At 37.6% G+C, this 21,891-nt stretch overlaps 1 protein-coding gene across 5 annotated transcripts in view; it reads left to right on the plus strand.

Moving 5' to 3' along the window:
- Window positions 1-20,132, plus strand: part of PRUNE2 (prune homolog 2 with BCH domain) — a 102,573-nt gene extending 82,441 nt beyond the window's left edge. For 4 of the 5 annotated variants that reach the window (XM_058823614.1, XM_058823612.1, XM_058823616.1 and 1 more), the window contains 8 exons: window positions 3,191-3,293; window positions 6,652-6,783; window positions 6,938-7,024; window positions 10,906-11,004; window positions 12,817-12,852; window positions 13,375-13,413; window positions 14,893-14,940; window positions 17,166-20,132. In XM_058823614.1, the coding sequence (XP_058679597.1) occupies window positions 3,191-3,293; window positions 6,652-6,783; window positions 6,938-7,024; window positions 10,906-11,004; window positions 12,817-12,852; window positions 13,375-13,413; window positions 14,893-14,940; window positions 17,166-17,187 (566 nt within the window). In that variant the 3' untranslated portion in view covers window positions 17,188-20,132. The remainder of the gene's footprint in view (window positions 1-3,190; window positions 3,294-6,651; window positions 6,784-6,937; window positions 7,025-10,905; window positions 11,005-12,816; window positions 12,853-13,374; window positions 13,414-14,892; window positions 14,941-17,165) is intronic. The other variant, XM_058823615.1, reaches the window with a different exon arrangement.
- Window positions 20,133-21,891: the final 1,759 nt, after the last annotated feature.

Here is a 21,891-nt window from a genome sequence, read left to right on the forward strand (position 1 = left end):
TATTAAAATGTTGAAGTTAAAATGTTTTCAGTGTTGAGCCTATGTAAGGTAAAATTACATAAATAATTGATGGTTAATTTTTACATTAAAAGCAGCTAAATGCTAGGCTACAGCTATTCATGTACAGAAGGTTTAACCAGAATTATTAAAGATTTTTAGGGCTCAACTCTTTTTCTACTACCCCACTACCATCAAAGATTTGTGAATGTGATGACACCTCAGATGCAATTTAGCAAACATACCAAGATGGTTTAATTTAGGAAACAAACACAAAATACTTTTGGGCCTTGCTAATGTTGTTTATTTATATATTTTTGTGTGCTGTAAACTAGTCAATATGCATTTGCAGTAAAAATTGTATATTTCCTACTACTGTTGAATTTTATGTTTATATCAGCTTTTGTGAAAATCAGTGTTTAATGGGAGCCTAGGTAATTCAGCTCTACTCCCATAGTATGAAATAATATGAATTCAAGTTTTAAATGTCTGATGTTTTGCTGGATCACCAATGCAAGATAAAGAGCATTTAGGGTTTTTTTTTACTTTTGGAAGGCTGTATTGCTATTAGTCAATAGCCTTAGTCATTGTAAAACAAACAGTATAAGATCTAACAATAAATTTCAGCCTGCTGCTGGCTAAACTGGAAATTTTTCTTGATATCTAGGCAAATCAAAGTAAGTTAAGGACTGGATTAAATTCTGTATTTATGAAGTGGCAGACTGAATACAAGGAAACAAAATCATGTTGATGCATCTAATGTGGAAAGCTTTGGACAACTCAAACAGTTTCTACATTATGGCAGCAAGGCCTATTCCATATGAAGTTCCTTTGGCAGTACTTCAGTGGAGTGTTTAGAGGGCCGGGAGTCTTTTCTTTAATCTCAAGAATAATAATAGTTTCTGACTAAAATTAGTCAATAGGAAGTCAAATCAAGCATTTCTTGATTCAAAGATCTACTGAACATTCCTATTGAAACCAAGATTTGTTTTCTCACCCTGATATGAATGGTTCTCAAGGCCTTCATGTTTGTCACTTTTGCTTTCCCAAAACTTATCCAAGGACAGATATTTACTTGTTATTAAAAACAACCTGAGAACTTCTGCTGTTTGCATAACGTGCCTGAGAACTTTGTTGTTTACAGAAACGGGCTTTGAGAATTTGCTCCTCACAGCTGCCTTTTACTTTTCCATCAGCTGTATATTTTCATGGCCCTTTTTTTTTTCCTTCAAGCCATGTCTGAGCAAAATTCTCCAACACATTCCTCCCTACCAAATGACAGATAACAGCAAATGCAGAACCTAGGTGGTAGCTATAAAGTAGGAAAGGGGAGAGTAGATTTGGCAGCCTAGGTTTGAGATTGTCTTTAGTATATCCTGATGGGGAAATTTCTTAGAGATCTTTTTCTTTGCTTTAGGCTGAGATTTTGGGCAAATGGCTTTTATTGGCATTTAATGATGAATTAAAATACACTTGTCCCTAGGATGAACATTCCTTCTCCTCAAGCATGTGTGAGAAAAAAGGGCTTAGATTTGTCTGTGGATTTTTCTTCTGTGTGTTGTTAGTTAGCATCTGCACATAATTGTTTTGCTTTCCATGAACTGCAAACTGTGCTGTGTAATTTAGTGGATGCACCTGCCATAATGTGCTCTTACTGCCAAATTCCTGAGCTGGATAGATTGCTTTATTATAAAGTCTTTTTATATATAAATTTTATATATAAAATTTATATATAAATTTTATTAAATTTATGGAAGGAAGGAAATGTTCTCCCTATTTGTAAACCTGAGGGGGAGAGAAATACTGCTTTTGCCTGTTGCTGTTGATACCCAGCTGGCAGCCATGCCCCACACAGTCAGTTGCTGACTCGCACATGGTGAATCAGAAGAGTAAGGATGAGTAAAGTCTTGGGTTGAGATAAGGACAGCTTAATACATAGAGCACAGTCTGTGCACACAAGGAAAGTCAAACAAGAAGTTCATTCACTGCTTCTCAAAGACAGGCAGGTGTTCAGCCATCTCCAGGAGAGCAGGTCCTCATCACACAAAACACTTGGGAAGATAAAGGCCATTGCTCCAAATGTCCCCTTCTACTTCCTCCTTCTTCCTCTCCTGAGCATGATGCCATATGGTCTGGAGTATCCCTGTGGTCAGTTGGGGTCAGCTGTCTTGGCAATGTCCCCTTCCAAGTTCTTGTGGATCCTCAGCCTGCTCTCTGAGTTGTGGGGGGGCAGTATAAAAAGCAGGAAAGGCCTTGGTGCTTTGTGAACACTGCACAGCAATAATAAAAACATCTCTGTATTATCAGCCCTCTGATTTCAGTGCTAATCAAAACTACAGCCCCATGCTTGCCACTGTGAAGAAAATATACACTCTGCCAGCTGAAACCAACACAATTCCAAATAATCTAGCTGAATAAGAATACATGCTGAAAACAGGACTTGAATTTCATAAGCACTTTAGTTAGGTTTGGATATTGCTCTCCAGTATCCAGAAAGCACTGTAAAAGTCTTAGAATCTCCTTTTGCAAAGATTGTTTAAGTGTTAGTATAAGCCTTTAATTTTTGTCATAAAAACATGTTCCTGAGGGGAATTGAAGTTTCCTTCAAAAATACTATAATCTTTCACTTAGTGTCTGTTTTTTCTAGACTCAAAAGGTTTTTGAATGTTCTCTGAGTATATCTGTCTTCTGTCTCTGCATCACTAGTGCTGTCTACCTACAGCCATTCCTACGGCATTTTTATAAATCCCCTCCTTATTGCATGTATCCTTTAAGCAAAAACCTTCAACTTAAATGCAGGAATGTTTTTTATTTATTATTTATGATACATACAGAAAATCCATGGCAGCTGCAAAGCGTTGTGGAGGCAATTAATCAGCATTAATCCATCATGAAACAGGAACATACTCTTTTGCAATGAACTGGAAGTAGAAGCTTTAGAGGGATTTTTGCTAGTCACTATAAAAAGTTTACTAGTAGTTGTGGTGTGTGTGTTTTTTAAGGATTCAGCTTAGCTGACTGTCCAACTTCTTTATCACTTTATAATAGTTCATATATTTTCAAACCTTCAGTATGAAGCATTCTGGGATGCTTCAGCAGTACACATAGTGGCTTTATTACAGGATTAAAAAAACTATCCTGTTAAAAGCTTTTGGAAAAGATAAAAATGCTTTTTCTTTTTTTTTTTCCACAGGGTACTATGGTGATGGTCTGAATGCTATCATTGTGTTTGCGGCATGCTTCTTGCCAGACAGCAGTCGAGCTGATTACAACTATGTCATGGAAAATCTTTTCCTGTGAGTGATATGTGAGCAATGTGACAAAGTCTTTTGAGTTAGTACTCAGAATAATGCAGTGAGAGGTAACCTGTCTTTCCTTAAGAGGTAATTTTGGCCATTAGAAGGGGAGTGACAAGGAAAAAAGCAGTTTTAGATAAACTGCCCAGTGGGGTATTATTTTGGTATCCTTTACCTACTCACCTTCCCATATTAAGGTGCATTTGTCAATCTGACTGTTAGTATCTCTCTAAAAGCCAAGGAGTGCGATATCTTCACCTTGTTGGGGCTACAGTCTTTACACAATTTCACTAATGATTTCCAGGTCTTGCTGAGAGCAGTCAGCAGGGGCTTAGACAGTTTTTCACTGTTCATTGTTTATTATTATGATGTATCCCTGAACATGTTTTTGGTTTAGGAGTTACAGGGCCTTTTTTTGACACTTGCTTTTTAAAAACAGGATAAATGGCAATTGGTGACACAAGCATCTCTAACTATGCTTCCTGACTCCAGCTGCTTCTGATTCAGCTAGAAGTGGCAGGGGCCAGTTGGGCAGGACACAAATTTGGATACATAACCCCAAATCTATCACAGGAAAAGTATTCCTAATAGCAATTGGTTTGGCAGCCCAAAATTTTGAAGGCAACTCTCTCCTGAAGTGCCTGCAGCTACGTCCACTTACAGCTGTTAAAAAAATCAATCATTCCAATGTTTTCTGTGCTAAAATGCAGTAAGTAATATTTAAAGCCATTTGCAGCTTAGAAGGCACTGAGAGCACAGACCCAGGTCTGCTTAATATTCCAGCCTGTGAAGATGTACTTGTTGGCACCCAGTGCCTTTAACATTGTCTCTATGTGTGAAAATCAAGACTCAGTGTTTTAGTTTGTGGTCAGAACAACTGGTATCATTTGCCTGGTTGAGCCTCTAAGAATGCAATGTGATCTATAGTAACTGATACACACAATGCTCAGTGATTTAGAAGAGAAGAAGGAATTACTTCAGTGGTTTTAACTTGATAAGTAAGGAACAAAGCTGACTGTAACCGTGACTGACATTCAATAGTTGTTCTTTTTCTTCACCCAAGACCCTTGTTCAGATAGAACTGGTGAGAAATTAACTTTGCAGAGAAAGCCTTAGGAGCCTTGTCTACATGGCTTAAGTATATTGCTGAAGTCAATTTTGTAAGTCACTTTCTGGAGTAGTAATAAAAATGTGAGTTCATGTTGAATGTGAACTTGCAGCTTATTTTAAGTCTTGTAGACAGTTGGGTCTCTCCAAGAAAAGAAGAAAAAGGAGAAAGTTCAACTCTTTCTTTCCGTTCTAGGTCTGCATGGAAAGAGAGAGAGTACAACAGTTTGCTAAAAATACAGTAACTGATATTTTAAAATATTTGGTAATTCTTTACTATTGAATTAGATAGGGATCTGGAGAGACCTGCAAACCACTGAATATCTTTTTTTATACAGCGTCTTTCTGGTAGCATATAAGCTACCTCTAGCTTCTGATTAACAACTGTCCTCAACAGCTCCTTTCCCATCTGAATTCCTTTCACATTTCCAGTTATCTTCTTCCTATTTTTTATATTAACTAATTCTGTAAAATTGTCTTTGAAGGGATGAATTTGTGTGAAAATGCTTGAAACATCTTCTACAGCAGTTTTTGTAGATAGTGCAGAACCACATTAAAAAAATTTACTTTTTAATTTGTGGTTGCCTGGAAGTCAAATTAAAGCTAGTCCACAGATAAAATTTTTTTTAAATAATCTCAATTTGAAAAACTACACTTTGAAAACAAAACCAGCACTTTGCTTTCTGGGTGAGGCAGTTGTTCTAGTCAATGAGAAAATTTCTGTCCATCTTTTCAAATAATGAAGAAATTGCCATTATTATAAAATAATGAGAAATTATTAGATAGGTATAATTTGCAAGGGAGGTCTTGCTCCCTTGACATTTTTAGACTGTCATGTTCCATAACTGAAAGTCTTGTCATATTTTAATACATACTTACACACTTGCACTTAGAAACTTGTATGTTTCAGTGTGAAGTGCCTTTAAAGCACTAGATGTTCTGCCATGTGGGAAGGGATGATCTTATAACCTGTCAAATAGGAGCTTTGTTGAAGTAGCTATTAAATGAGGCTTCATGCATCAGAATGTCCATGCAATCCCTTGCTTTCCTATATCACTGTTAGACATAAGCCTTCACAAATGTGAGGCAAAAGCAGGGAGTGCACAACTGCAAGGTAAGAATGAGCAGTGGAGTGCATTCAGGGGGGAGGGATTTGGATGGCATTTACCAAATGCATGGAACTGGTCTAGTTAATTTTGCCTGCTTAATGCCCAGGTAAAATACCACTCTCTGGTGAGAACTAGATTTCCTACAATTCTTCTAATGACATTGCATCCTAAGGAATTTAAGGGTCAGATTAGATAGTGAGGCATTCCCATACAGCTCTGAAAGGTGCCATTATGCTTAGGGATAGAGCTGCCTTTTGTAGTGAGTGCACTGAGGCATTCAGGTTTTTAAGGTGTGACTTGTGGTTTTGCATTCTAGTTTTTACGTAGGCATGCCTTGCGGCTGGATAGTAGAGAGAACAGTTTGAACATTCCTGTAATGATCAGGAGTACTCCCATATGGAGTAGGGACATCTAAGTGGATCATCTGCATAGGTAGTCCCCAACAAGAATTTAACTGTCTGCTTATTTGAATGAGTTGAGTAGTGTGCTCTCTAGGTAGAATGCATTTGGTCCCAAGAGCGCTGTATGATAACAGGTGTTGGGAGTATTTTGCTCACTGTGAATGAAGTGATGGAGTGCTCTGTTCCATCAGATGTCAGGTTGATGGACAGGTTTTCTTGGGCTTGAGTGTCAAAGTATTTGTATTTTGCAGTCACAGACTCGATAGCAGGACTATAAGGATCACATGAAATATAAACAAGTATCTTCTGACACCTTTTATTATTGTATTGAGCAAAATTGGTGATTAGAACAGTGAATAGAAGTTTCTCAAGTGTTAATTTCAGAAGTTCCTAGGACTTCACAGGATGCCATGTTCTCCCTTGCAAAATCTCCTGACTTAATTACTTTTTAAGAAAAAGCAAATTCACCAGTGATACTTGAAAACTCACTACAGAACTCTGTTATTGTGAGGAAGCCACATATTTTTGAAGGCACAGGTGAGACTGTGGTTTTCTAGCTGTGTGTGTCTACAGGTACCATAGTGATCAGTGCTAAACGTTTGGTTTTGTTTAAAGGAAAAGAAAAGCCTATCTTGTCATAAAATGTTCAATCTGCTTTCATTTATTCCCAACTGCCTGATTTAGTTTGGGATCAATCACGTAGTGTACCGTATATGCTCACTGACATCTGCATTTTGTCAGATATGTAATCAGTACCTTAGAGCTGATGGTAGCTGAAGACTATATGATTGTCTACTTGAATGGAGCAACACCAAGAAGAAGGATGCCTGGATTGGGTTGGATGAAAAAATGTTATCAGATGATTGATCGACGGTAAGTAGTGTTTTCCTGTCTGATCCACAGCCATTATTTTAAATAGTGTCCATTTCTGTAATGCTCCTGTATGCCAGGGTTTACTGTGTATGATCTTTCTTTATCTTTTGTGGTTTTTCTGTTTTGCTAAGAAACTATTGCTTTTGTTACTTAGATTACGGAAGAATTTGAAGTCATTTATAATTGTTCATCCATCATGGTTTATCAGGACAATTCTGGCTGTAACACGACCTTTTATAAGGTATGTAGCAAATACCTGTGATTTTCTATGTCCTTGAGAATACATAAGCACCCTAAATCATCTAACTGTGGCTGTTAATCTTTTGCTGAATAGTGCTCATTTTATAGTTCATGTTGGGATTTTGGAAATTGAATTTCGCTTTCCGAAGGTGAAATAAGGGAAAAATAAGTGATTTATGTGAGTATGAGTATCTAGTTGTGGAAGTCATGGGCATGGTTTTCTAAACCTGTATGTGTATGTTCTGAGAATTCAGTTCCTTAAAATAGCCTTTGTTCAGAATCCAGATAAAAGGCATATAGAAAAGGGGACTGCATGTAATTATAATCACCTTATTAAAAAAATCTGGCTGCAGAACAAGATTAGGCTGTGGTTCTGGGTTTTTAAAATATCATTACTGCTCATAGCTCATACGAGAGGAACTGTCTGCACCCTGAGGTGTTTGAATGCATTTGGATTCAAAAAATGTTTAATGCTGTCAAAAATAATGATTTGATTAGTAAAACAATTAAAAAAAAAAGTCACCAACTTCAAAGATCTCACACTGCAGAGGATAGGCAAGTGTGCAGTCAGGGGAGCAAAGTGGTACGAGTGAAAAAGAGTTGCTTCAGGCAAGAGACGAATCTTCAGCTACAAAAGCCACACAGAATGACTCGTGTCATGATAGATCTCGGGGAGTTCTGTTTGCAGTCTGCAGGTGAAGACTCTGCAGGTGGAGATCTCTGTGGAGATCGCAGTCCCAGGGTGCTCTGTCCTGATGGAGTGACATGGGGTTGGGGAAGCACATGTGTTGTCCCATTGCTGCCAAAGTGCTGCAGGCAGAATGTCATAACAGAGCTCCTTTCTAGATGTGCTGTCTTAAAGACCAAGCTGAAAGTTACTATTCAGAATACCAGAGTAAAAGTGAAACAATACTTGGAATTATCAACAGTAGTTAGGAGGATTTGCTGAGTTGCATTTGATATCTGAGATATTTCAGTTGCCATCCTATTTGCTCCCATAAATGACAGTTTGGTCTTTTATAAAAGTCATGTCTGTTTCAATTCATTAGTCATTTATTCAAAGTAGCTATATTAAGCAGCAGTGATGAGAGGTTTTTCATTGCGAAACAGGAGAAAATGTTCACTCTAAATAGTTTGGCAAAGCAGATTAGCAGTGTGGAACAAGAAACACTAGTGACTATCTTGGCCAGGTAGATTGAGTCTTGGTGCAAGAAGAAAGTGAAGGGCAAATAGAAGCTGAAAAGGTGGGCAGGACACATGGCTAGTATGACTTTTGTGGAGGATGACGAGATATTTGGACCCTTACCAAGGATAGAAGAACATGATGAGTTCCTTTCCCTTTCTTCAGGAGGTAAGGAGATAAAACTTGATTGGATTGAAAGCCAATGACTATAGCTTAGTGTGCTAGCCCTCAGCTGTTCCCTGAACCCATGACAGGCACAGTGGGAATTTTAGAGTGAGAAATTAATTGGCCACAAGGCAAGCAGAGATTTCAGTGAGATAGCTGAAGGAACCAACATAATTTTAACTGTATATCAGCTGAGATGTGGGGCTAAACAGTAGAAATCAAAAACCTGAAAGACAACAAAATGGTAAGTGGCTGAGTGTGAGATACCCTCAGTTCTACCTCAGCTCTATCTTTTTTCTTCCTCAAAAACTGGCAAGATACTTAAGTGGAGTGTGGGACCATCTTGACTGAGAAAGCATTGTTTGAATATATAGAATTAAAGAACTAGAGATAGCAGATATATATCTTAGGTACTCTTTTAGAATCCCTGTTGATATTCATGCCAAAAATTACTTGAGCTGTGTTAGGTAAGAAATTAGATTTCAAAGGGGTTCATCAAGTGGTGAAACATGCTTGGCATTTGACAGAAACACTTAAATGAGAGAAAGTTACCACTATTGGCAGCATGCTTTCCCTAAAGTCTGAAAGAAACTGTGTCTGGGATGCCCATGCAGTGACTCCCACATGAAGGAATTAGAAATCAGTCGCTGTAGTGGAATTAGTGGACCCAGAAGAATCCTCAGGAAAAAAAAACTACCCATTGAAAGATTTTTTAATCCCTTCTCACCGTCTTTAGAAGCTTATGATTGGCTTACAGTTTTCCAGGTTAGTTTAGATAGCAATGCTGATGCTGCAGATTATGATAACAATTTGTATAAAATGCTAAGAATCTGTATGTTTCCATGCTTTGACTGGACAGTTGTTGGTGATTCTTGCATCTAAAATGTGACCACTCTGTGTGCCTAGTGATGCTAATTGGGTACAGAGACAAATCACAATGAGTGAGCTTAAACAACTGTTCACAGCACTTTCATGTATTCCCGTTCCCAAAGTGAGTTGTCTCACTTTGCATCATTGGGAAGATACCTCTGTTGAGGAGAGGGGCAGTAACCTTCTGCTCAGAGCTATTTCAGGGGCTTCATGTTGTCTGGCTGTACTTGCAGGTCAGCAGTAAATAGAAAGAACATGCTCTGTTTTTCAAGACCTACCCTTACATATATGGTCAATATGAGCTTGCCACTATTACTGCAGTTATAAGATGACCTAAATACAACCAGAGCTAAATGTGAAAAATTGCTTTGTAAGCCAAATGAGAAAGATTTCTCATAATCTCACACTTGCCAAATAACTTAGGTTAGACAAGTAAATAGCCTTGTGTTTTAAGTGTGTTTTCTGAACAATTTAGCCTTTTTTCCAAGTGATCATTTTATAAGCACAATAAATGAATCATATAACACAGCTGAAATAAACACATTATTTCATGATAGAAAGGCACTGCTGTAAGAGTATGGAAAGACACTGCAGTAAGAATAGACACAATCAGATCTATGCTCTTCTGAATAAATGACGAAATTCGGTTTTATTGTGTTTGAGAATTAGTGTAAAATAGAAATGCTGAGTCATCACAATCCCTTGATAACTGTGTTTATGATTATATCTGTGTCAAGTAATGCTTTCCGTCTCTTTTTACATGTAAGTAGTCTGTAAGGGACTTTTGAATCTTTTCCAAATTTTTACACATCTCCTTCCAACTGTAAAACTAATCACATTGTCTGGTATGTAGGAAGTACAATTTACGATGTTGGCTTAATAATGTGATTCAGGTAGGCTCATAATCAGCTGAACTGCATTAAGATATGATTATTAAAATTATTAGAGAGATGACTCTGTCTGAGTTAAGGTGCAAACAAGGCCATATGCTGAAGCACAGACTTTTATTTAGCAGTAATTACAAGGGAGAGATAGAAAGAAATAGAGTGGGTGGGAGGAGAGGAGAAAGAGCATGACAAACACAGACAAAGTAGAAAAAATATCATCACTCTGTGATCCTGTTGGCATCTGCTTGGTCCTCTTCTTCTGGTCTTCTTGGTGATGAGGTTTCCAGTCTTGTCAAAGTTATGGTCACTGTCTTCATTGAGTGGGGGAAGCCCATAAAACACAGAGACCATTGCATTTATATTCACTCAAGTTCAGGTGGGACTGCCCAAGTGCCTTGCCTTCGAAGATGTTAGAGCTGAGTCGTTTGTGTTCCACCAGTTATGTCAGGGATGAATATCTTCAGGCTCCGTGAGAAAGTCCTGGTTCTTCCCCACAGGGAACTTTTCACACCTGAGCCATTATCTAAGAGAGGACTGGCATGATAAAAGGTGTTATCCCACCTCACAGGACTTGCCTCTTATCAGCCTTTTTTCGCTGCGGCAGGTGGATTGTTTGAGTAATTAAACATTAATAGTCCAGTCTCTCAGTCTGTAATTGAAATACGAATATCCAAATGTTCAATTATTTCATGCATTTAATACATTTCTTCATTTGATTTTAGCATGTCATAAAAGATTAGGGGCCAGTCAATTAATACCTTTTTTCCTGTGTTTCAGCTCTAAGTTCAGCAGTAAGATACAGTACGTCAACACGTTGGCAGAGCTTCGTGAGATGATTCCAATGGAATATGTGCATATACCAGACAGTATTGTCAAGTAAGTGATGTACAGTAGCACGTACTTGTTCTAATGGAAACTATTTCCACAAACTGATAATAGCATTAAGGACTGTAAGAAAAACAGAAAGCACTTTCCTGTTGTTTTTAAAAACTATTGTGTGTTGTTCCTCAGACATTTCACTGTCAAACGCAGTGGCAGGACATCACTGTATACCAGAAACACAAAACACAAGAACTATTTACTTCTAGGGGAGTGGGGAAATTGTTTGGCCTTTCCTGAGGAATCATCTGTGCTGTATTTTTTCATAACTTTTACCTCTATTTAAGTGGAAGAGTTTTCAAGTTTCAGTCATGCAGGGCTTTTAGCAGAAATGTTAATTAAAAGATAGCCTATTCAATAGAAGACCAGTAAAATTCTATAGGTTTACTGGTCCTTGCCTTGTCAGTTCTTGTGGTTAAATTCACAAATGCTGAAAGATAGTTTCTTAGTTCTTGCTGCTTATGTGAAGAGATTTTGTAAATGCAGGCATTTCCAGAGGAAAATATCTGTTAAAAAATTGTAGGAAGTTGATTGGCATTGCTCACCTCAGCTGACTTTTTTTCAGACCTGAAAGTAACAAAAAGAAGTGATATACCAAGACTGAAAGCATGACTGAAAAAATCATGGTTTTCATGTAGTCATTACTAAAAAGACTTTGTGTTCAGGATTTTATTTTTAATTTTTCTCTTTAGCAAATGTCCCAGGTTTTGAATTGCCTATTCTAGAAGGTAGTTTGAAGAGTAGATGTGCAAGTATGATTGTATTTCCATTATGACTGGTCAGTTGTCATAGATCTCCTCAACCCAGGCAGGAGTTTTCACACCTGTTTCACAGTAGTTGTAAAGCAATTTCCTTTGTCAAGCTGCTGGTGCAATTCCAGGGAGCAGGTGGGAAGCTCAGGTCTGGCAACAGCAGTTGAGGAAACAGTAAATTACAGTTGCAAAATCGGGGGTCACAGAGACTTTCACTGAAGTTCATTTGCTGCTGTAACTTCTTTAGAGGTGGAGTGATGATAAGAATGTGGAGCAGAGGCTGTTGGTCAACTGACAACGAGTTGTCCCTAATGTTCTAACATCCCTAACAAATTTTCTTCTGATTCCTGTAAACATTTTAGTTTCTTATGATTCCCTTTGATAGAAACCTTACCTTTTCTAACCTCAGAGAGTTTCTGTCTGTTTCCTTGCTGTGTTTTACTGTTGCACTGTGGCAGTACACACATCTGTGTTGCAGACATTTTTTTCCCTGTAAACTTAAAAGTGTTCAAAAAGTCCATTCACCTCTCAGACCAAAGGTGAAATGATCACAGCCGTAGTACCAAAGAAACTTTAGTACTTAAAGAGTTTTAGGGTAGTGCCTGCTTCACGTCATCAGCAGCCAGATGAGGGATCATGATTTTGCTGAAAAAGACAGACCTGGAAAGATGGCAATTGCACCCATTGGTGGCAAGCATTTCAGGATGTTGTAATAAGATTTTGTGGCAGTGTGCGTTCAGGGCACTGTGAGTGGCTGTTCTCAAACCACAGGGAGAAGAGCAGTGTTCAGTTCATAGCTCCCCTTTTGCTGCAAATTTGGAGAGATTCCTATAGAAAAATACAACTCATCTTTTGTCTTCATAATTGCTCCATTGCCAAGAACAAGCATACCACCTATGGGCAAGAAAAACCCCACCTTTAGAAAGTACACGGTGTTATGCCAGAATTTGGGTTATGTGATTTTCTTGGTAGTTTTCAGTGAAGCACAATACTATATGATTGTTGTATATGAACTTGTACATATTTTCTCTTCCTTCATCCATTCTTATCTTGTAAGGTATGATGAAGATAAGTGTATTAAGAGAAGAATGAGGTAAAACTTGCTTTCTAGCCCATGCTGCTGCTCATAATATAGTGAATCTGTGTGACAGCCTTTCACCTGCAGGCGACCTCAACAGCTAAATGAGAGAGGACTTGCAAAGACATGGCATCTTACTTTCCCCTTCAAGCTGTTGAGATCAGCCTCCCTTGCAAATAAAACTCACTGAACTGTAAATGTCCTTGACTTGGCCCAGGCTGCAGCTAGTTTAATATTACCTGATAGAGCAACTGAATGCTTTCAGCTCTGTCCACTGGGCATGCCTCAGACCCCTGCTGCTTCTCTGTCTCTGCCTCCAAGTGAGCTAAATAAGGACTTACAAATTTAAGGTGGGTTGAGCACAGGGATAAATAGTATCGTACTGAACTGAAGAGCTTTAGGGTTAGCCCTAAATCATACTGGGTGCCTTACAAAAGCATGTACTGTATTTGTTCTTTGCTCTGCTATTGCTCTGCTTCACTCTTATGCTCTGCTTGCTTCTCTGTTTCTTTATATCAATAACTTTTACTCACGCAGACTGGATGAAGAGCTGAGGGAAGCTTCAGAAACAGCTAAGTAAGATAGCTTTCAGCTGAATCCTGGCATTATAATGTTTCACAGGAGTAGCTTGAATGCAGTAGTACATTGTGTTTGGTACAACAGGCAGCTTGTAGTTTCGATTACTGTGTAAGTTGTCCCATTGGAGAATTGACTTCCCCTCTCACTGCTTTTGTACTGCTGGATCTCAGTAATAAATAATCATACCCTTGCACTATAAAAATTTTTTTTGCGGTTTTTTGGTGATTGTTTCTATAGTCATGGGAATGACTGAATTCACATACTCAATTAAAATTGATCATTAAACATTTTCTACTCTTCTCCTCTTATATCAGATGATTTATACAGTTTTTAGAGGTAGTTCTTTCTATAATTTTTTTTTTTACAGTTCATTAAATCAGGGTTAGGTATCTCAGTTGAGATAGGTAGGTAAATTCTTCTGTCTTTCCAATGTTAGCTGGATAGGCTGTGGAATTAATACTTGATAATAATATTATATTGTCTGTGGTTACTTAATAAAACAGGGGCACGTGGTGATCAGATACTTTATGTGGAAGTATGGTGTACAGTACCAAAGAAACCCTTAAGAAGTGCATAGTCCATGACTCCATTAGCAGAACTTTAGAAAGTGTACAATGCACTATCCTCATGTGAGTATTGTACACCAAATTTCTGAGGAGAAGTCTGTGTCTGTTGGTTCTAGTATAGCGTTCCCCCTTGCAGTTTTTGTAACTAAAGATTTTGAATTTTGAAATTTCTTTCCGGTCACTTTCCTTTTGCTTATGCACTTCAGGATTTTCAATTTACAGCTTCTGCTTTGCTGTACTTTTTCCAGAAGTTCCTTCTTTTGCAGTACGCATTTTTCTTCAGTTCTTCTGAGGTCACTTTCTAAAACAGTTACAGAGAAATACCTAAAACAGTGGCCACTGCTTTTTGATTCCAGGAGTTAACACTGCCTCAGAAGCAATAAATTCACATAAGCCGTTATCTGATACCCCCTGACTATTTTGTTAAACTAAAAGGCCTAGCCCCCCTTGAAATACAACTTCTATCCCTTCTGTTCAGACATTGTCAAATGCATTGTATATGCAATGTTGTCATATAAACATATGCACATGGCACTGAGAACTCTTGAAAAAAGTTGCTTTTTTGTTATTGCATTTAAAATAGTAGAGACAGCAGTGTAGCAAGTGAAAGGGGAATGAAATATTCACATGAGGCATCACTGATTATTGTTACTGTTGGATGTATGAGATCACTGTAGTGCATTTCCCCTCCCTAACTTAAAGAAATACCTTAAAACTTTGTTACTCAAACTAATGTGTGTTGTGGGTACTAAGATCCCTAGATTCCTAAAAACAACAACATTTGTGTGTTTGTGCTGTCAAAGGTACTCACTACAGTTAGTTATTACGTCCCCAAATTTGATGTCATGTTTTAAAAGAGAAAGAAATCAACACAGAAAAAATGTTTACTCATCTTTTTCCTTGTATCCAGAACTAGCTGCCTCTCAAATGATCCAGAAATGGCTTCAGTGGAGCAGGAGTAAGAATTTATGCCTAATACTGTCATTACATTTTAACATTACTTTACAAACATACTGCTGGGAACTGAGGCTGGGTAGACTCCTTAAAGCATTTTTGAGACCTAAATACTTTTATGATAATATTCAGGAGCAACATGGTACAAGCAGACAAAGTATTGAAGCTTTGCTATATTTATATTTTATATACTTTATGTATGTGTTATATACTGAAGATTTGTTATATTTGTGTTGCATTAGGAATGTATTTGAGGCATCCTTAATCATTTCCAGGCAGAGAGAGATATAATTGCTAGCCCGAGAATATTCTGATCAAATTATATTAAAAACAGATAGAAAAAGTGGAGGATGATCACAGTGACGATGGTTCCATCCATTATCCTAAATTTTAAACTCGCTATTCTCATTCAAAGATTAAAAGTCTTATCTTTTACTTTGATTTCTGGGCCATACTTTTAACATGTGCCTTCTCTTTGCTTTTCTGCTTCTCAGCTTCTTTTATAATTATTTTCCTGGTTAAATCTCAAGCATCTTTACGTATTTTCCTTTCAAAGATGTTGTTCCCTTGGAAATGGGAATGTGTCAGTCCCCTGGTATGCAGTTGCTCTGTCTGATTCCAGAACTGTAGTATGGAAATGGAAAACCCTGCAGTGCTGCTCTTCCTGTTGATCAGTGGGAGTGTTTGTAGATGCAGTGTGAGGCAGGAGCGCTGGCAATTCCCTGCTGGAACAGCGTGTCAGGAGAGCCAGCCCTGCAGCAGGAGGAGTTCGTGTCCTGGCCAGTGTCCCTGCACAGGGCAGAGGGATTGAGGCCTCTGCTCTCCCTGCCCGTCTGATGGGTCTGTAGAAATACAGAAATCACTGCCGTCTCACTCTGTGCAGGAAATACTCTGCAGTAAACCTGAATCCTCAACAAAAGATTCCACCAATAGCATGAGTATTAATAAACAGGCAAATAATTAACAGTGTGTGTAGCAAAAAGTTGCATAAATAAATTGAAGCTTTGGTTTTCACTTAAAAAAACAAAAAAACCAAAAAAACCCAAGCAGTGCTCTAGTAAGCTATCACTCTCTGATAGCTTATACATAGGTTATAACCATAAGCTAAATTCTTGATTCCTGAACTCATGTTTCACTTCATCTCTTTTTTTCTCAGACACTGTTTTATTCTATAATGAGTCAATATGAAAACTGCCTTTCAAAGTAGGAACAAAAGATGACATAAGGACAAAAAATGACATGTTGAAGACTGTGCGTGATTTTGACCTTTTGTGGCTTGAACAGCTTTCCTGTTTTTCTCAAACAATAAGCTGGGCAGCAAAAAGCAATATGAGAAGAGAATTTACATTTATGTTAAATAAATATAGTTAAGGCCAAATTAATGTTAATTCAGGGCATTTATTTTCTCTGCATAAATATGAATCTGTCTTCAGAAGTGGCAATAGTTTTCCAGTGATCATATCTCTTATTTGTCGTGTCATTTCTTCAGGAAATAGCATCCTATGTAAATCCCTTCACTCTGAGAACAGCTGTTTTACACAGACTTTTTTTCTGTATGCTTTCTGCTGAAGCACCTCTGGAGTCTGCCCAGCACTTAGTTTGCTTCTGTTGTCTCTTTCATTTTGTTCCAAAGGCTTTTGTCCATTATCATGCTCCCTTTTGTTCTGTTTTATTCAACTCCTTTCACCTCTCCATGACTTTAAAAGAAATATTGGGAAATAATTCATAGTGGAAGAACCATTGTGTAACAGTTCATAAATCTTGAGGAAATTTTGAATTATGTATTCTTTAAGGAAGCCTGTATCTTGGGGCACCATTTATGAAGACAACTTCTTACTCTAAAGAATACTTCTAAAGTTTTGATGCCATGTGCTTTGCACTATGTAGCAAAATTGTACGCTTAGGTATGTTTTTAGGAGTACCCATTCCTGCCACACTGTTGTGTCATTCCACCAGTGGATCTTCCCACACGTGATACACTTCAAATTGCAATTGCTGAAAAAGTAGTTGTTAATTCCAATAAAACAGTAACATAACTTACTAAAGTGTGTACTTTCATAGATGTACATAAGATGCAAGTTATTTCTCACTACTGCATTTAAGTAAATGAGAGATAAGGCTACTATACACTTTGTGGGAGCTCAGGATTGGGGAAATAACTAGCTCTGTTTTCAGAGCACTCATTAATTTTTTGTTGTTGTCCTTTGTCATTTTGTCTTTAATAAACAGGATTGACATGACCCTGAAATAAGAAGCACCATTGCCAGGCATTTGAAGAAGAGGGTTCACATGGATTTTCATCACCCAGACAATCACAACCACGCTGTACAATAAGTGATTTGGTCAATTTTGTTTGGTTTATAAGTTTCCCCTGTCATTCAGCAGTTCAAGAAGACCAAAAGAGCCAGTCCTATGACCATGGTAACAGCAGAATTTTGGGTCCTAGTTATTTTTGTTGTTTTCAGAAACAGTTTTCATTAGGAACGCTATATCATCTAGCATTGGTTTCTCTGTGAGTGCCATTTCTGTTTGAAAGGATTCCATTTTACCAACAGTGTGCCTCATGAATAGGTCAATGAGGATGGGGATTTTTTAATTTTTGTCTTCAGCATATTAATGTTTATGCTTAGCTGAACGCAATAGTTGTTGTTACAATAAGTGTTAGTTTGCTTGTGTCACAGAGCAGCAGCAACTTTGCTGTTTAAAAATAACTTTAGAAGTTATGCAGGACTTCCTTGAGTTTGGCAGGCTGTGTTTAATCAGGCTTTGGGTAGCCTGAAGGGTGTCCCTGCTCAAGGCAAAGGGGCTGGAACTAGATGATTCCTAAGGGCCCTTCCAACACAAACTATTCATGCTTTTATGAATTTGTGTTTCTTGAGGTCTGAAAGTCTTTCCATCTTCATTAAATGACTTTTTTGTTTGATCAGAGAAAAGTGTGATATACTAAAATATAATAATTAGTCTTGTTAGATTTCCCAGAGGATGAATGAGTAACTGAAACTAACTTTATTTTAATAATTCCGTTTAGTATATTTATTTTAGGCATAATTTCCTCAAAGCAGCAAATCCTGTAAATTACTTTCATATATTCCAAAGTCCTTGGAGCATTAATTTATTCCTGCTTTCTAAGTCTGTATCTTCCAGAACACTTTTTTAAAAGTTATGAGTCTTCAAGTGACATCCTGTCTCCAATTGTAAAGGCTATTAATTCTCTGAATATGAATCAAATATTATTTCCTACTGGGAGCTGAAAGCTGGAAGCCATACTCATTTGTTAGGAAGATTTGTTAAAGTTTTGCTCCAAGTGTTTCTATTAGATAAAAATAGGTCTTATAATGGTATTTATTGTCTGTGTCACAGAACTCACCAGTAAAAAGATAAAAATGGAAAAACCCTAAGCATCTTTTGTTTGCTGGGGTCCTATTTATTTGCAAAAAAGATACTACAGTAAGTCCTACTCCTTACTGGGAAATAGCTTTAGTTTCTCAGATCATTCTTTTACAGAAGTGTGCAAGTTAATTATCTAGTGATCTCTGTTTGTCAGCTTTAAAAATATGAGAGTCAAGAAAATGACAAATGTTTGCCCTTACTCTAATGAATACACATAGGCATTTTCCAAACCTGCTGACTTGCCTGCCTTTTGGGAAGTCCTAATGGAAGTCTTATTATTACATACTCTCTGAAATACTACCTTTTTTTCACAAGATTCTTGTATGCCCTAGAATTACATCTGTGCATTCTTTACTTTTTAAAAAATCCTTAGACTTAACAATTCAAGATAAGTTGCACCTCATTAGTATGGTCTAACTCTAGTCCTGCTTTCAGTTCAGAATTATTGATGAAAGAGAAAAAAAGCAAAGTAATTCTTGGGGCATAAAGTTTAAGCAGAGTCAGTAGAGCATGAGCCTTCATTTTTTCAGCAGGATTTAAACTGAAAGTCCTGTTCTGTCCTTCATTTAAAAGTTTAATTGGTTTTTTTGGGGAGGTTGCACATTTCCAAGTCTGTCAGTTTCTGTCTTGTATTTGCAAGGTAGTGTGCAAGCAGTGAAGCAAGTGTCTGTCGTGGTGAGCATAGTTGTTCAGCCATTGTAATGAAGACTGACAGAATTGTCAGAAGGGCAGAAGAGTGCTTTCTTATCGGCCAACGTGAAAACCAAGATATGTGCCCTCTGCTCTGTGCTGGTGTCTCTGTCCTACTTGCTAGTCTGCTGTATGACATCTTTCTGTCAGTTCTGTAAATTTTCACAAAGGAAGGGCCTAATCCTGCTGACCATTGTTGCTGCTCTGTAACCTTGTCCTAAACTAGAGTCTGTCAGTGTCCACCTTTTCTCAGATATTTGAATCCTGGCTTGTGTCTGCCTTATAAAAGTGCTGTCACTTAGTATATTGGGGATAATGTTTTATGTACAGATTAATATTTGTATCGACTTCCAGATGCTAATTAAGCTTCATTAAGATCTAAACTATTAAAGCATTTAGTAGCATGAAGTTGCATCTTTTGTAGACCTGTAGTTGAAGCCTCTGAAGACAAAGCCACACGACCTGTGTTACACAATAGATGAGAAAAGTTTCCACTAGAAGAGAAGTTCACCACAAAGCAGAAGTTCAGCACAAATCTTCATTCACTCTTTGAGACCTATGTGGGGTATAAGAGATTTGTGATTTTAATGGTGGACATCAGCTCAGGGTTGAGTTTAATTCTACTTGCTTTGTGTGAAATTACTAAGCAGCAAAGTTACAAATTAATATTATTATTATGGGCAGATAATAATGGTGGCATCCTGAGATGAAAGGAATTTGTTTAAGCCAGATGGCACGTTAAAACAAAATGGGGCATTGATGTGATAGTTAAAAAATGATTGCAGGATCAAAGTGTGGTTATCTTTGCTTATTAATATATTTTGAAAAGTTTTTTAATGTTATGATAAAACAATTCTATGTTATACTAACAATAACATATCAATATTACTAAATCAGTAGTTTGTTGAAAGAGAAATATAGTATGTATTGCACAGATACAAGCTTTTATATATGGATTTTTTCTACTGTGTATCAGAGTGCTCAGATGAAATATAAATTAGTAGTTGCAAATTTTTTTGCTAAAATACCTATGCTGACTTAAATTATAGATTAAGCAATACAAGGATATCTAATAGCATTGTATGGATATATATACCTATGAATCAGAAATAAAGAATTGCAACCCACTACTGGACATATTTCCTTTCAACTCCACATTGCAGAAGCTTTTATTCCCTGGGTGCACTTGATTGGTTTAGATCACTTCTTTTTGTAGTATAGAAATATTTTGTTATATTTTGCATTCTCTGTCTGTCCTTCCAAAAACTGAAACAGAGTCAGTTTTGTGTCTCATGGGATTATTCCCCATCTCCATGTATTAAAATCCAGGCTTTGTTGATACTAGCAGTATTGTTCCTGAAAGAAAGCACAAGGAACTCTTTAAATTTCTTTCTATTTTGTGTCTGTGCTATTATGTAAAATCAAATCCACAGACAGTCCGTCCATCTTATATGTCAGAAGGTCAAAAGCTATGGGGCAGAAGGAGACTGACTGTGAAACCACCCTGAGCAGGTTAACAACCTGATTGACTTCACTGAAGGAAGGGGTCAGAGCTGCTGGTGGACGTGGAATCCTCTCACCTCCCTCGTACATTGTGCCCACGTGCCACTCTACATCTGTGTCAAATGGGCCAATCTGTACTGCCACTAAGTACAGCTGGCTGATTTTGGAGCTATCCTGATCATTGTCCAGTAGGCTCCAAATACAAGATTAAAGGGCATGAAGAAACTGTGGCTTCTTAATTGCCACCCACCTGAAAGCAGCTCTGTGCGTGCTCCTAGACCTGTTCAGAGACAAAGAAGTTAGATTAAACAAACCTTTCATACTTGTTGAAAATAGGTTTTTTTGACTTCTGATATGTTTGGAGATTTATCAGATGTTTTCAAATTACTAGTTTAAGTGTAAGAAGTGACCCTCAATTTCCTACTAGTGAGAATACCTGACAGGTCAGATTGTGTTGGCTGTGCAGCCAAATGTATTAATTTCTAGGAACAAGAGGGGTGTCCCTGTATTGCCTGGCACAGATGAAGCCAATTCAGCAAGCATCAGGACATCAGCAGTTTACTTTCTCATTTGCTGTCCCTTTCCTCCAGTCATGCAACCCCTCTGGCACGCTGTTCCCATTACAAAATGCAGCTGCCACGGGGTCAGTTATCTCCTGTGCTCAGAGGAAGACCAGAGGATGGCACTGTGAAGTCAAAATGTCAGCTGTTCCTGTTTGCACTGTCATGATTTACAGTTCTGCAGTCCTTGCTTGACAAAAGACCAACCGCTACAAAATGCAAACTAAACTGTTCTCCCAAAAAATTACTTTGCAAAGGTACTGAAGTCTCTTCAAAAATTATGTGCTTTGTTCTTACACTTGTTTTTCCTAGAAACATTCACCCATTTCAGAAGAAGTGGTCACTTACTGCTCACATAGTGTGAATTCTGTCAGCAGTCTTAGTGACTCTGGTTTGTCCATTCAGACCAAGCAGTAGAATTGTAGGGCTGTGCTCTGCCCTGCTAAATTTGATAATCTGAAAGGAACTACAGCCTAAGCTTGGCACGTTTTTTTTTTATTCCTTGTTTTCCTGCATTTGAGTTAACCCTCTTAAATGTAGCTTTGCGGAAATGTGACAGAACTTCTCTCAAGACTTTTATTAGATGATAGCACATTTAAAAGTGCAGAGTGCTGTATGCTTTTTGATGTATGTGTGCTGGTTGATCCTGCAGCAATTAGTATTTTTAAGGAAAAACACACATGACTGATTTACTGATTTTACAAGTACATTTGCAATCTCCTTTTTTTTTTTTCCATTTTGTAAAATCCAGTGTCTTGGTCTTTTATATAAAATAGGAATCAAAAGGCAATTTTTTTTTTCATTTTTAATTA

Source organism: Ammospiza caudacuta, chromosome Z (genome assembly GCF_027887145.1).
Source record: "Ammospiza caudacuta isolate bAmmCau1 chromosome Z, bAmmCau1.pri, whole genome shotgun sequence".
NCBI classification, from domain to species: domain Eukaryota; kingdom Metazoa; phylum Chordata; class Aves; order Passeriformes; family Passerellidae; genus Ammospiza; species Ammospiza caudacuta.